At 48.6% G+C, this 12,098-nt stretch overlaps 1 protein-coding gene across 1 annotated transcript in view; it reads left to right on the top strand.

Annotated features, from left to right (window-relative positions):
- LOC120939725 (F-box/LRR-repeat protein 6-like) overlaps positions 1-5,113 on the top strand; it is a 45,993-nt gene extending 40,880 nt beyond the window's left edge. The window contains exons 9-10 of the mRNA XM_040352054.1: positions 4,228-4,471; positions 4,551-5,113. Coding sequence (XP_040207988.1) covers positions 4,228-4,471; positions 4,551-4,737 — 431 coding nt within the window. The 3' untranslated portion in view covers positions 4,738-5,113. The remainder of the gene's footprint in view (positions 1-4,227; positions 4,472-4,550) is intronic.
- Positions 5,114-12,098: the final 6,985 nt, after the last annotated feature.

Raw genomic sequence — 12,098 nt, 5'->3', positions numbered from 1 at the left:
CTGCTTCCGGTGCAAACAGCTGGGTCACTTCAAGCAGAATTGCCCCATGAATGACAACACCAGGTCAAATTGGTCTCAACCTGGGTACCGCCCACCAGCAGCAGCCCATTGTGTAGACTCGGCTTGGGATCCAAAGGAGCTGGGTCAGGAAGAACCATTGGGCACCCCTTACGAAGCCCTCATGGTACAATCTGTTATTACGGACAACAGGGAACACCATTGTCAGCTGGTCATGGGCGACAGCCCTGAGCCGGAGGGGCCCTGGAGGGAGCTGGGCAGAAAGAGGCACCGCCGGCCACCCTTCAAGAAGAAGAGGTCCTGGAAGCCGTATAACAAGCTGACCTGGGAGGAGAAGAAGCGACTGGAGGAGAGGGAGTCGCAGCGGGCGTCCCAGATGCGTGCCGAGATGTTCGCCAAGGGCCCACCGGTGGCCCCTTACACCACCACCCAGTTCCTGATGATGAAGGACCACGTGGAGAGCCTGCAGGACATGAGCAAGCAGGAGCTGATCCGTGAGTACATAGAGCTGGAGGAGTGCATAAGCCGCAGGGAGGAGGAGAACAACCACCTGAGGTCACAGCAGCATGAACTGGAGATGGAGCTGGAGAAGCTCCAAGAGGAGAACCGGCGGCTGCGGAGGGAGCAGGGGGTGGCTGACCTTATGGGGCTCTGATTCCCCTCCCCCCCCCCCCCCCCGGACTCTGAGCACCAGTGCTACAGCATTTCAACAAATATAACTTTTTCTTTTTATGAATCTCCTGGGATTGTCACTTCAGAGCCATAACCTGCCCCCTCCCATAGCGGGACACCTAGACGGCGGCGCACAGACCCATTCGCTGTCTTCACACTGACTTCTGGTGACTTTGCAGATCGCACAAAGACTTGGGGACTGACCGGCGTGTGATCTGACGACCCGGTGACATACCTGAGTCTGAAGCAGTTGCCAAGGGAGGTCAGTCACGCCAAACGGAGTTAACCTCGGACTGAAAGCTCTGAACCCGTCAACCCTACTGGACCAGGGAAGGTCCAACCGGGTTTGCCGGAGCAGGGAGCAAAAGGGGGGCCATTGTGATACATTTGCCTATATGTCTCAGTTTACTGCTCCCTGCTAGCCAGGTTATTGATGTGCTAATGTCCCCTCACTATTTCTAAAGGTTAATTGATCTATTGTGTTGTGTGAAGGAGAGCTGGGTTTAAGTGGCTTGTGTTAATTATTCTGATTGCTTCATTGTGGTAATTATGTCTCTATATGCGGGGTCGAGCGGTCTGGTTGATGTATTCAGTACAGCTAGTGCTCAGCGTCATTGATGTCATTGTCTAAAGAAAATGTGTTTCAGCATCGGCCCCGTCGTGTCTACCTACTCATCTGTATGGAAGCCCCAGTGTGAGGGGGGCGGAGATTTGTCATTGTAACAGTTTTGGAAATGACATATAAGCTGTGTGTTATAACATTAAAGTCTGTGTTGTTCAAGCAGTAAGCTTGTCTCATGTGTGGCTTTCTGGGCGATTCCAGGGATATCCCTCCTCGTGGAATATTGGGGTGATTTTCGTTATGGGAAGAAGGGAACGTTGACGGGGATATCATACCGATACCGTCACACCTTCTATCCTCTTCTCTCTCTGCTCCTTATTTTCTCTCTCTCTACTCCTCTCCTTTCTATCCTCTTTCTCCTCTCCTCTCTATCCTCTTTCTCCTCTCCTCTCTCTGCTCTCTCCTTATTTTCTCTCTCTCTCTCTCTCTCTACTCCTCTTCTCTCCTTTCTATCCTCTCCTCTCTCTGCTCTCTCCTTATTTTCTCTCTCTACTCCTCTTCTCTCCTTTCTATCCTCTTCTCTCTCTGCTCTCTCCTTATTTTCTCTCTCTACTCCTCTTCTCTCCTTTCTATCCTCTTTCTCCTCTCCTCTCTCTGCTCTCTCCTTATTTTCTCTCTCTACTCCTCTTCTCTTCTCTCCTTTCTATCCTCTTTCTCCTCTCCTCTCTCTGCTCTCTCCTTTATTTTCTCTCTCTACTCCTCTTCTCTCCTTTCTATCCTCTTCTCTCTCTGCTCTCTCCTTATTTTCTCTCTCTACTCCTCTTCTCTTCTCTCCTTTCTATCCTCTTTCTCCTCTCCTCTCTCTGCTCTCTCCTTTATTTTCTCTCTCTACTCCTCTTCTCTCCTTTCTATCCTCTTCTCTCTCTGCTCTCTCCTTATTTTCTCTCTCTACTCCTCTTCTCTTCTCTCCTTTCTATCCTCTTTCTCCTCTCCTCTCTCTCCTTTATTTTCTCTCTCTACTCCTCTTCTCTCCTTTCTATCCTCTTCTCTCTCTGCTCTCTCCTTATTTTCTCTCTCTACTCCTCTTCTCTTCTCTCCTTTCTATTCTCTTTCTCCTCTCCTCTCTCTGCTCTCTCCTTTATTTTCTCTCTCTACTCCTCTTCTCTCCTTTCTATCCTCTTCTCTCTCTGCTCTCTCCTTATTTTCTCTCTCTACTCCTCTTCTCTTCTCTCCTTTCTATCCTCTTTCTCCTCTCCTCTCTCTGCTCTCTCCTTATTTTCTCTCTCTACTCCTCTTCTCTCCTTTCTATCCTCTTCTCTCTCTGCTCTCTCCTTATTTTCTCTCTCTACTCCTCTTCTCTTCTCTCCTTTCTATTCTCTTTCTCCTCTCCTCTCTCTGCTCTCTCCTTTATTTTCTCTCTCTACTCCTCTTCTCTCCTTTCTATCCTCTTCTCTCTCTGCTCTCTCCTTATTTTCTCTCTCTACTCCTCTTCTCTTCTCTCCTTTCTATCCTCTTTCTCCTCTCCTCTCTCTGCTCTCTCCTTATTTTCTCTCTCTACTCCTCTTCTCTCCTTTCTATCCTCTTTCTCCTCTTCTCTCTCTGCTCTCTCCTTATTTTCTCTCTCTCTCTACTTCTCTCCTTTCTATCCTCTTTCTCCTCTCCTCTCTCTGCTCTCTCCTTATTTTCTCTCTCTCTACTCCTCTTCTCTCCTTTCTATCCTCTTCTCTCTCTGCTCTCTCCTTATTTTCTCTCTCTACTCCTCTTCTCTCCTTTCTATCCTCTTCTCTCTCTGCTCTCTCCTTATTTTCTCTCTCTACTCCTCTTCTCTCCTTTCTATCCTCTTCTCTCTCTGCTCTCTCCTTATTTTCTCTCTCTCTACTCCTCTTCTCTCCTTACTTTCTCTTTCCCTTCTTCCTCTCCTCATTCTCTATTCTTTCTCTTCTCTTATTGGTCTTTCTTTACTCTCTCACGCGCTTTCTCTCTCTCACACACTCTGGCCCAGATTCTCGTAGATCGGCGTATCTTTGTGCGGGCGTAACGTATCCTATTTACGTTACGCCTCCGCAACTTAGACGGGCAAGTGCCGTATTCTCAAAGCACTTGCTCCGTAAGTTGCGGCGGCGTAGCGTAAATAGGCCGGCGTAAGCCCGCCTAATTCAAATTTGGAAGATGTGGGCGTGTGTTATGTAAATGTTGTGTGACCCCACGTAAATTACGCTTTTTGCGCCGTCCGTGTACATATCCCAGGGTGCATTGCTCCAAAGTACGCCGCAAGGACATATTGGTTTTGACGTGAACGTAAATGACGTCCAGCCCCATTCACGGATGACTTACGCGAACGACGTAAAATTTTCCAAATTCGACGCGGGAACGACGTCCATACTTAACAGTGGTACGCCGGGAAAAGCCTAACGTAAACGACGTATCTGTACTGCGTTGGCCGGGCGTACATTCGTGAATTCGCGTATATGGCTGATTTACATATTTCTAGGCGTAAATCAGCGTACACGCCCCTAGCGGCCAGTGTAAATATGCAGTTAAGATACGATGGCGTAAGAGACTTACGCCGGTCAGATCGAATAGAAATCAATGCGTAACTGATTCTAAGAATCAGGCGCATAGATACGACCGCCCAGACTCGGAGATACGACGGCCCAGACTCGGAGATACGACGGCCCGGACTCGGAGATACGACGGCCCGGACTCGGAGATACGACCGGCCGGACTCGGAGATACGCCGGCCCAGACTCGGAGATACGACGGCCCAGACTCGGAGATACGACGGCCCGGACTCGGAGATACGACGGCCCGGACTCGGAGATACGACGGCCCGGACTCGGAGATACGACGGCCCGGACTCGGAGATACGACCGGCCGGACTCGGAGATACGCCGTCGTATCTCCTTTGAGAATCTGGGCCTATGTGTAGACTTCAGTTGTGTTCTGTGGATCTGATCTTTGCTTATCTTCATCAGATGTGGAGCGCCTTAACCTGGGTATGTCATGCAGAGACGTGGTGCCTGCAATCGTTTCGGGGTCCCATCTGCTGACCAGTAAATGGCGGCACAGCCTGAAGGAACTGGACCTGAAGGGTCAGTTCTACACGGAAGAGGATTTGGCGGAGGCCTTCCTTAATCTCACCAGAGGAGGTGGTGGAGGCAATGGCACCCTCCGCTCCTTGAACCTCGCAGGAACCAGAGCCACGCCCCACGCTGTCAGGTGATCAATCTAGATATTTGTAGTGATATTCTGCCCCCCACCCCTGCGGAGTACTGACCCCTCCTCCTTCTCTCTACAGAGATGTCCTCCTCAGCTGCCAGGCCCTCACCCACCTGGACCTGTCCTCCTGCCAACACATTCCCCAAGGACTGGATCGCGTTTACCACGGCAGAGGGGACATTAAGGGGTGTCTAACGGACCTGACCCAGAGTCTTCAGGAGATAAAAGAGCAGACGCCTGATGAAGAACTTCCTCCATTGAACTAAAGGATCCGGTGGATCTCCTGTGCCCATTTCTAGATCTTCTCCAGCTGGAGCGCTGGTTATTCTCGAGGGTTCTGCAGTAATGTATTCCCTGTTTCTCAAAATTCCCCTTCGGGATTAATAAAGTTTTCAGAATCTGAATCCATAAATGGGAGGCCGACGCCCCAAAAATGAGAAAAATCGCCATTTTTACAGACTTTTTGTTTCAACCAGATTTTATTTTACTGTTCAGCCGGAGTTTTTTATTTAGTGCAGTGCTTTGATTGGATGGAATGTTTTATTATAGTATTCAATCGGTGCGCACTGCGCTTGTGAAACCAAAAAATTGAAACATTTCTGCTGCTACTTAAAGCGGGAGCTCATCCGAAATTTTTTTTTTAAGATTAGATTGAGGCTCATTTTGTGAAGGGGAATCGGGTATTTTTTCTTAAATCCGAGCAGTACTTACCGTTTTAGAGAGCGATCTTCGGGACTGGGCGTTCCTACTTGATTGACAGGCTTCCGACGGTCGCATACATCGCGTCACAATTACCCGAAAGAAGCCGAACGTCGGTGCGGCTCTATACGGCGCCTGCGCGGCTCTATACGGCGCCTGCGCACCGATGTTCGGCTACTTTCGGAAAATCGGGACGCGCTGTATGCGACCGTCGGGAGCCTGTCAATCAAGTAGGAACGCCCAGTCCCGCAGCCCATACCCGGAAGCGGCGGAGAAGATCGCTCTCTAAAACGGTAAGTACGGCTTTCATTTAAAAAAAACACCCGATTCCCCTTCACAAAATGAGCCTCAATCTAAGGGTAAAAATAAAGGTTTTTGGGTGAACCTCCACTTTAAATAATACAATATAATATAATATAATATAATATACAATATCAACCAACAGGGGAAGAAAATCAATAAATGAAAACGTGCAATTTATATATTTGTTACTCTGAGTGATTTCACACTATTGGAGGCTCTGTCTCTATTCCCTTTTTTCTTTTCTTTTCTTTTCTTTTCCTTTCTTTCTTTCTTTCTTTCTTTTTTTTCTATGTTTCTTTCTTTTTTTTTTCTTTCCTTTTCTTTCCTTTTCTTTCTTTCTTTCTTTCCCTTTCTTTCTTTCTTTCTTTCTTTCTTTCTTTCTTTCTTTTTTTCTATGTTTCTTTCTTTTTTTTTTCTTTCCTTTTCTTTCCTTTTCTTTCTTTCTTTCCCTTTCTTTCTTTCTTTCTTTCTTTCTTTCTTTCTTTCTTTCTTTCTTTCTTTCTTTCTTTCCTTTCCTTTCCTTTCCTTTCCTTTCCTTTCCTTTTTCTTTCTTTATTTATTTTCTTCCTTTCCTTTTTTTTCCTATCTATCTATCTTTTCTTTCTTTCTATTTTTCTCTTTCTTTCTTTCTTTCTTTCTTTCTTTCTTTCTTTCTTTCTTTCTTTCTTTCTTTCTTTCTTTCTTTCTTTCTTTTCCTTCCTTCCAGCTGATTTAATTTTATCGTTCAGCCGGAGTTAAAGGGGTTGTAAAGGTACGATTTTTTTTCCTAAATATCTTCCTTTCCCTCAGTGCAGTCCTTCTTCACTTACCTCGGTGCAGTCCTCCTTCACTTACCTCAGTGCCGTCCTCCTTCACTTACCTCGGTGCAGTCCTCCTTCACTTACCTCAGTGCCGTCCTCCTTCACTCACCTCAGTGCCGTCCTCCTTCACTTACCTCGGTGCCGTCCTCCTTCACTTACCTCGGTGCAGTCCTCCTTCACTTACCTCGGTGCAGTCCTCCTTCACTTACCTCAGTGCCGTCCTCCTTCACTTACCTCGGTGCCGTCCTCCTTCACTTACCTCAGTGCCGTCCTCCTTCACTCACCTCAGTGCCGTCCTCCTTCACTTACCTCAGTGCCGTCCTCCTTCACTTACCTCGGTGCCGTCCTCCTTCACTTACCTCGGTGCCGTCCTCCTTCACTTACCTCGGTGCAGTCCTCCTTCACTTACCTCAGTGCCGTCCTCCTTCACTCACCTCAGTGCCGTCCTCCTTCACTTACCTCAGTGCCGTCCTCCTTCACTTACCTCAGTGCCGTCCTCCTTCACTCACCTCAGTGCCGTCCTCCTTCACTTACCTCGGTGCCGTCCTCCTTCACTTACCTCAGTGCCGTCCTCCTTCACTTACCTCAGTGCCGTCCTCCTTCACTTACCTCGGTGCCGTCCTCCTTCACTTACCTCGGTGCCGTCCTCCTTCACTTACCTCGGTGCCGTCCTCCTTCACTTACCTCGGTGCAGTCCTCCTTCACTTACCTCAGTGCCGTCCTCCTTCACTCACCTCAGTGCCGTCCTCCTTCACTTACCTCAGTGCCGTCCTCCTTCACTTACCTCAGTGCCGTCCTCCTTCACTCACCTCAGTGCCGTCCTCCTTCACTTACCTCGGTGCCGTCCTCCTTCACTTACCTCAGTGCCGTCCTCCTTCACTTACCTCAGTGCCGTCCTCCTTCACTTACCTCGGTGCCGTCCTCCTTCACTTACCTCAGTGCCGTCCTCCTTCACTTACCTCGGTGCCGTCCTCCTTCACTTACCTCGGTGCAGTCCTCCTTCACTTACCTCAGTGCCGTCCTCCTTCACTCACCTCAGTGCCGTCCTCCTTCACTTACCTCAGTGCCGTCCTCCTTCACTTACAGTGATGAAAATAAGTATTTGAACACCCTGCTATTTTGCAAGTCCTCCCACTTGGAAATCATGGAGGGGTGTGAAATTGTCATGGTAGGTGCATGTCCACTGTGAGAGACATAATCAGAAATCACAATGTATGATAACTATGTATTTGTATGATACAGCTGCAAATAAGTATTTGAACACCTGAGAAAATCAATGTTAATATTTGGTACAGTCGCCTTTGTTTGCAATTACAGAGGTCAAACGTTTCTTGTAGTTTTTCGCCAGGTTTGCACACACTGGAGGAGGGATTTTGGCGCACTCCTCCACACAGATCTTCTCTAGATCAGTCAGGTTTCTGGGCTGTCGCTGAGAAACACGGAGTTTGAGCTCCCTCCAAAGATTCTCTATTGGGTTTAGGTCTGGAGACCTTGATATGCTTCTTACAGAGCCACTCCTTGGTTATCCTGGCTGTGTGCTTCGGGTCATTGTCATGTTGGAAGACCCAGCCTCGACCCATCTTCAAAGCTCTAACTGAGGGAAGGAATCTCGCAATACATGGCCCCGGTCATCCTCTCCTTAATACAGTGCAGTCGCCCTGTCCCATGTGCAGAAAAACACCCCCAAAGCATGATGCTACCACCCCCATGCTTCACAGTAGGGATGGTGTTCTTGGGATGGTACTCATCATTCTTCTTCCTCCAAACACGGTTAGTGGAATTATGACCAAAAAGTTCTATTTTGGTCTCATCTGACCACATGACTTTCTCCCATGACTCCTCTGGATCATCCAAATGGTCATTGGCAAACTTAAGACGGGCCTTGACATGTGCTGGTTTAAGCAGGGGAACCTTCCGTGCCATGCATGATTTCAAACCATGACGTCTTATTGTATTACCAACAGTAACCTTGGAAACGGTGGTCCCAGCTCTTTTCAGGTCATTGGCCAGCTCCTCCCGTGTAGTCCTGGGCTGATTTCTCACCTTTCTTAGGATCATTGAGACCCCACGAGGTGAGATTTTGCATGGAGCCCCAGTCCGAGGGAGATTGACAGTCATGTTTAGCTTCTTCCATTTTCTAATGATTGCTCCAACAGTGGACCTTTTTTCACCAATTTCCCCGTAGCCCTTTCCAGCCTTGTGGAGGTGTACAATTTTGTCTCTAGTGTCTTTGGACAGCTCTTTGGTCTTGGCCATGTTAGTAGTTGGATTCTTACTGATTGTATGGGGTGGGCAGGTGTCTTTATGCAGCTAATGACCTCAAACAGGTGCATCTAATTTAGGATCATAAATGGAGTGGAGGTGGACATTGTAAAGGCAGACTAACAGGTCTTTGAGGGTCAGAATTCTAGCTGATAGACAGGTGTTCAAATACTTATTTGCAGCTGTATCATACAAATAAATAGTTATCATACATTGTGATTTCTGGATTATGTCTCTCACAGTGGACATGCACCTACCATGACAATTTCACACCCCTCCATGATTTCCAAGTGGGAGAACGTGCAAAATAGCAGGGGGTTCAAATACTTATTTTCATCACTGTACCTCGGTGCAGTCCTCCTTCACTTACCTCAGTGCCGTCCTCCTTCACTTACCTCGGTGCCCTCCTCCTTCACTTACCTCAGTGCCGTCCTCCTTCACTTACCCCGGTGCAGTCCTCTTTCACTTGCCTCAGTGCCATCCTCCTTCACTTACCCCGGTGCAGTCCTCTTTCACTTACCTCAGTGCCATCCTCCTTCACTTACCTCGGTGCCGTCCTCCTTCACTTTCCTCGGTGCCGTCCTCCTTCACTTACCTCGGTGCCGTCCTCCTTCACTTACCTCATCCTTCCATTTTGCTTTTAAATGTCCTTATTTCTTCTGAGAAATCCTCACTTATACTGCCGCCTACTGGAAGGTTGGACACTAGCAAACAAGAAAAAAGTGTAAGCCAGCCTCCAGTATAACCCCCACTTTACCCAGCATGCAGGGCCGGCCTTAGGTGTTCAGGCGCCCTGTGCAAGCTAATCCTGTGGCGCCCCCCCCCCCCATCTTCACCCCTCGCCCCCTGGTCACCTAAACATACACATAGAGGAAAAAAATGCCACCGCGGGTGTAAAACAATTGCGGAGGGGGGTGCCGGTCTGACACCCCCCAGTGTGTGGTACCCAGGGGCGGCTCGCCCCCCCTTAGTACGCCTCTGGGTGGCCGCAGGGCGGCCCTGTTGCCCATGGCCCATGGCGCACACCCCAATCCAGTGTTTGAGTGCTGTGACATCAAGCCCCTTCTCTACGCGTTGCGTCGCAGGGTCATGTGGCTTCCTCAGGGGGATTGTGCACAGGTGGATACTTGCGGTGTATAGTTTGGTGCACTGGGAGCACCAGAAGAATGTGAGCTTTATATCTGGATTTGTTTTAAAGGGGTTGGAGTGTCGTGCTCGCCCCCTTCCTTGGACTACAGGAGAGTCACGCAGCTCCTTTCTCTATCTGCAACATAGAGAGTGTCCTGACTCTCCTGTAGTCCAAGGGAGGGGGGGAGCACGTCACTCCACACCAGCGAGAAAGCCTTGAAATTACTGTGTGGAGTTACAGGCAGAAGAACAGGAAGTGAGGATTTCTCAGAAGAAATGAGGACATTGGAAGGATGAGGTAAGTGAAGGAGGACGGCGCTGAGGTAAGTGAAGGAGGACGGCGCTGAGGTAAGTGAAGGAGGACTGCACTGAGGTAAGTGAAGGAGGACGGCGCTGAGGTAAGTGAAGGAGGACGGCGCTGAGGTAAGTGAAGGAGGACGGCGCTGAGGTGAGTGAAGGAGGACGGCACTGAGGGAAGTGAAGGAGGACGGCACTGAGGGAAGTGAAGGAGGACGGCACTGAGGTAAGTGAAGGAGGACGGCACTGAGGTAAGTGAAGGAGGACTGCACTGAGGTGAGTGAAGGAGGACGGCACTGAGGTAAGTGAAGGAGGACTGCACTGAGGTAAGTGAAGGAGGACGGCACTGAGGTAAGTGAAGGAGGACTGCACTGAGGTGAGTGAAGGAGGACGGCACTGAGGGAAAGGGAGAGATTTAGGGGGGGGATGGTACCTTTACAACCCCTTTAAGTTGTATACAGTAAAACCTTGGTTAGAGAGTAACTTGGTTTGAGAGCGTTTTGCAAGACAAGCAACAATTTTTTAATATGTTTAGCCTTGATATACAAGCGATGTCTTGATATACAAGCGTTGTCTCGATATACAAGCGATGTCTCGATATACAAGCGATGTCTTGATATACAAGCGATGTCTCGATATACAAGCGATGTCTCGATATACAAGCGATGTCTTGATATACAAGCGATGTCTTGATATACAAGCGATGTCTCGATATACAAGCGATGTCTCGATATACAAGCGATGTCTTGATATACAAGCGATGTCTTGATATAAGAGTAGCGTCATGTCACCACTGAGTATAAAAGAGAAGAGAGGCGCCTCCTCTAAGTGTAGCAATTTGGTTACATGTAATGAAGGGACAACATTTAGAAACTCACATGGTTGATGATTAAAAGGAGGCACATCTAAGTATGGAGGCATCCGGGGTAACGCTGTCCACATAGACCGTCCTCCTCACCGCCATTGATGTCGTCCCTTCCACGAGCGGTTCAAGCCTCGCTCTCAGATCGCTCTCCTGCAGGGTAGTCTTCCCGATCACGAGTGCAGACTGACAGCGGTGAGAGCCGGCGGCGAGGAGGACGGTCTATGTGGCTCGCCTTTACCCCGGATCCCTGCATACTTGGATGCGCCTCTTTTAATCATCAACCACGTGAGCTGCTAAATGTTGTACCTTCACATAGGCGTGTGCCCAGGCACACCCTAATCGCCCTTTACAGCACAGATCTGCCCTGGCTCCCCCCTTCCCCCTGCAGTGCTACCAGCTCCCATCTCTCCCGCCAGCTGTTGCTGCAGGGATGTTTTAGAATGAGTGGAGGAAGGAGCCGGTCAATATGTAATTGACCGTCCCCTTCCCTTTCTGAATGAACATGGTGAGTGATCAGTAGTGTGTTCTTGAGCTTTGGGGTGCAATACGCTGCGCACACCTACGTACCTTCATTAAATGTAACCAGATTGCTACACTTGGAGGCGCCTCTCTTCTCTTTTATACTCAGGAGCTCCTGATGGATTTTTCTTCCAATCCCCATGCGGAGGCTCCCATTGGTGGACATTTTATGGTCACACAGCCAATCACATCGCTAGAATCTTTTTATACGGACTAGAAACTGAAGGATTTATGAATAAATGGCTGTGGAACCAATCATCCAAGTTTCCATGATTTCCTATGGGAAAATTTGCTTTGATATACAAGTGCTTTGGATTACAAGCGTGTTTCCGGAAAGGATTATCCTCGCAATCCGATGTACTGTGTGTGTTATATTTCATTTATTGGTTTTCTCCTGCTGGATGTTTAGTATTTCATTTTGCTTTATGTTCATGTTGTATATATTCATTTTATAGTTTTTGTATATTAATAATTAATAAAGTTTTCTGAAAAGAACTCCCTGCCGTGCCATCATTTCCACTCACAAGCGGGTGACCTCTGCCAGTCGCTGTAATCATTTCCACTCACAAGCGGGTGACCTCTGCCAGTCGCTGTAATCATTCCCACTCACAAGCGGGTGACCTCTGCCAGTCGCTGTAATCATTCCCACTCACAAGCGGGTGACCTCTGCCAGTCGCTGTAATCATTTCCCACTCACAAGCGGGTGACCCCTGCCAGTCGCTGTAATCATTTCCCACTCACAAGCGGGTGACCT

This window comes from Rana temporaria, chromosome 5, assembly GCF_905171775.1.
Source record: "Rana temporaria chromosome 5, aRanTem1.1, whole genome shotgun sequence".
In the NCBI taxonomy this organism is placed as follows: Eukaryota; Metazoa; Chordata; class Amphibia; order Anura; family Ranidae; genus Rana; species Rana temporaria.
Note: the sequence above shows the minus strand (reverse complement) of the source record. Positions and strands in the feature narration are given on the sequence as shown.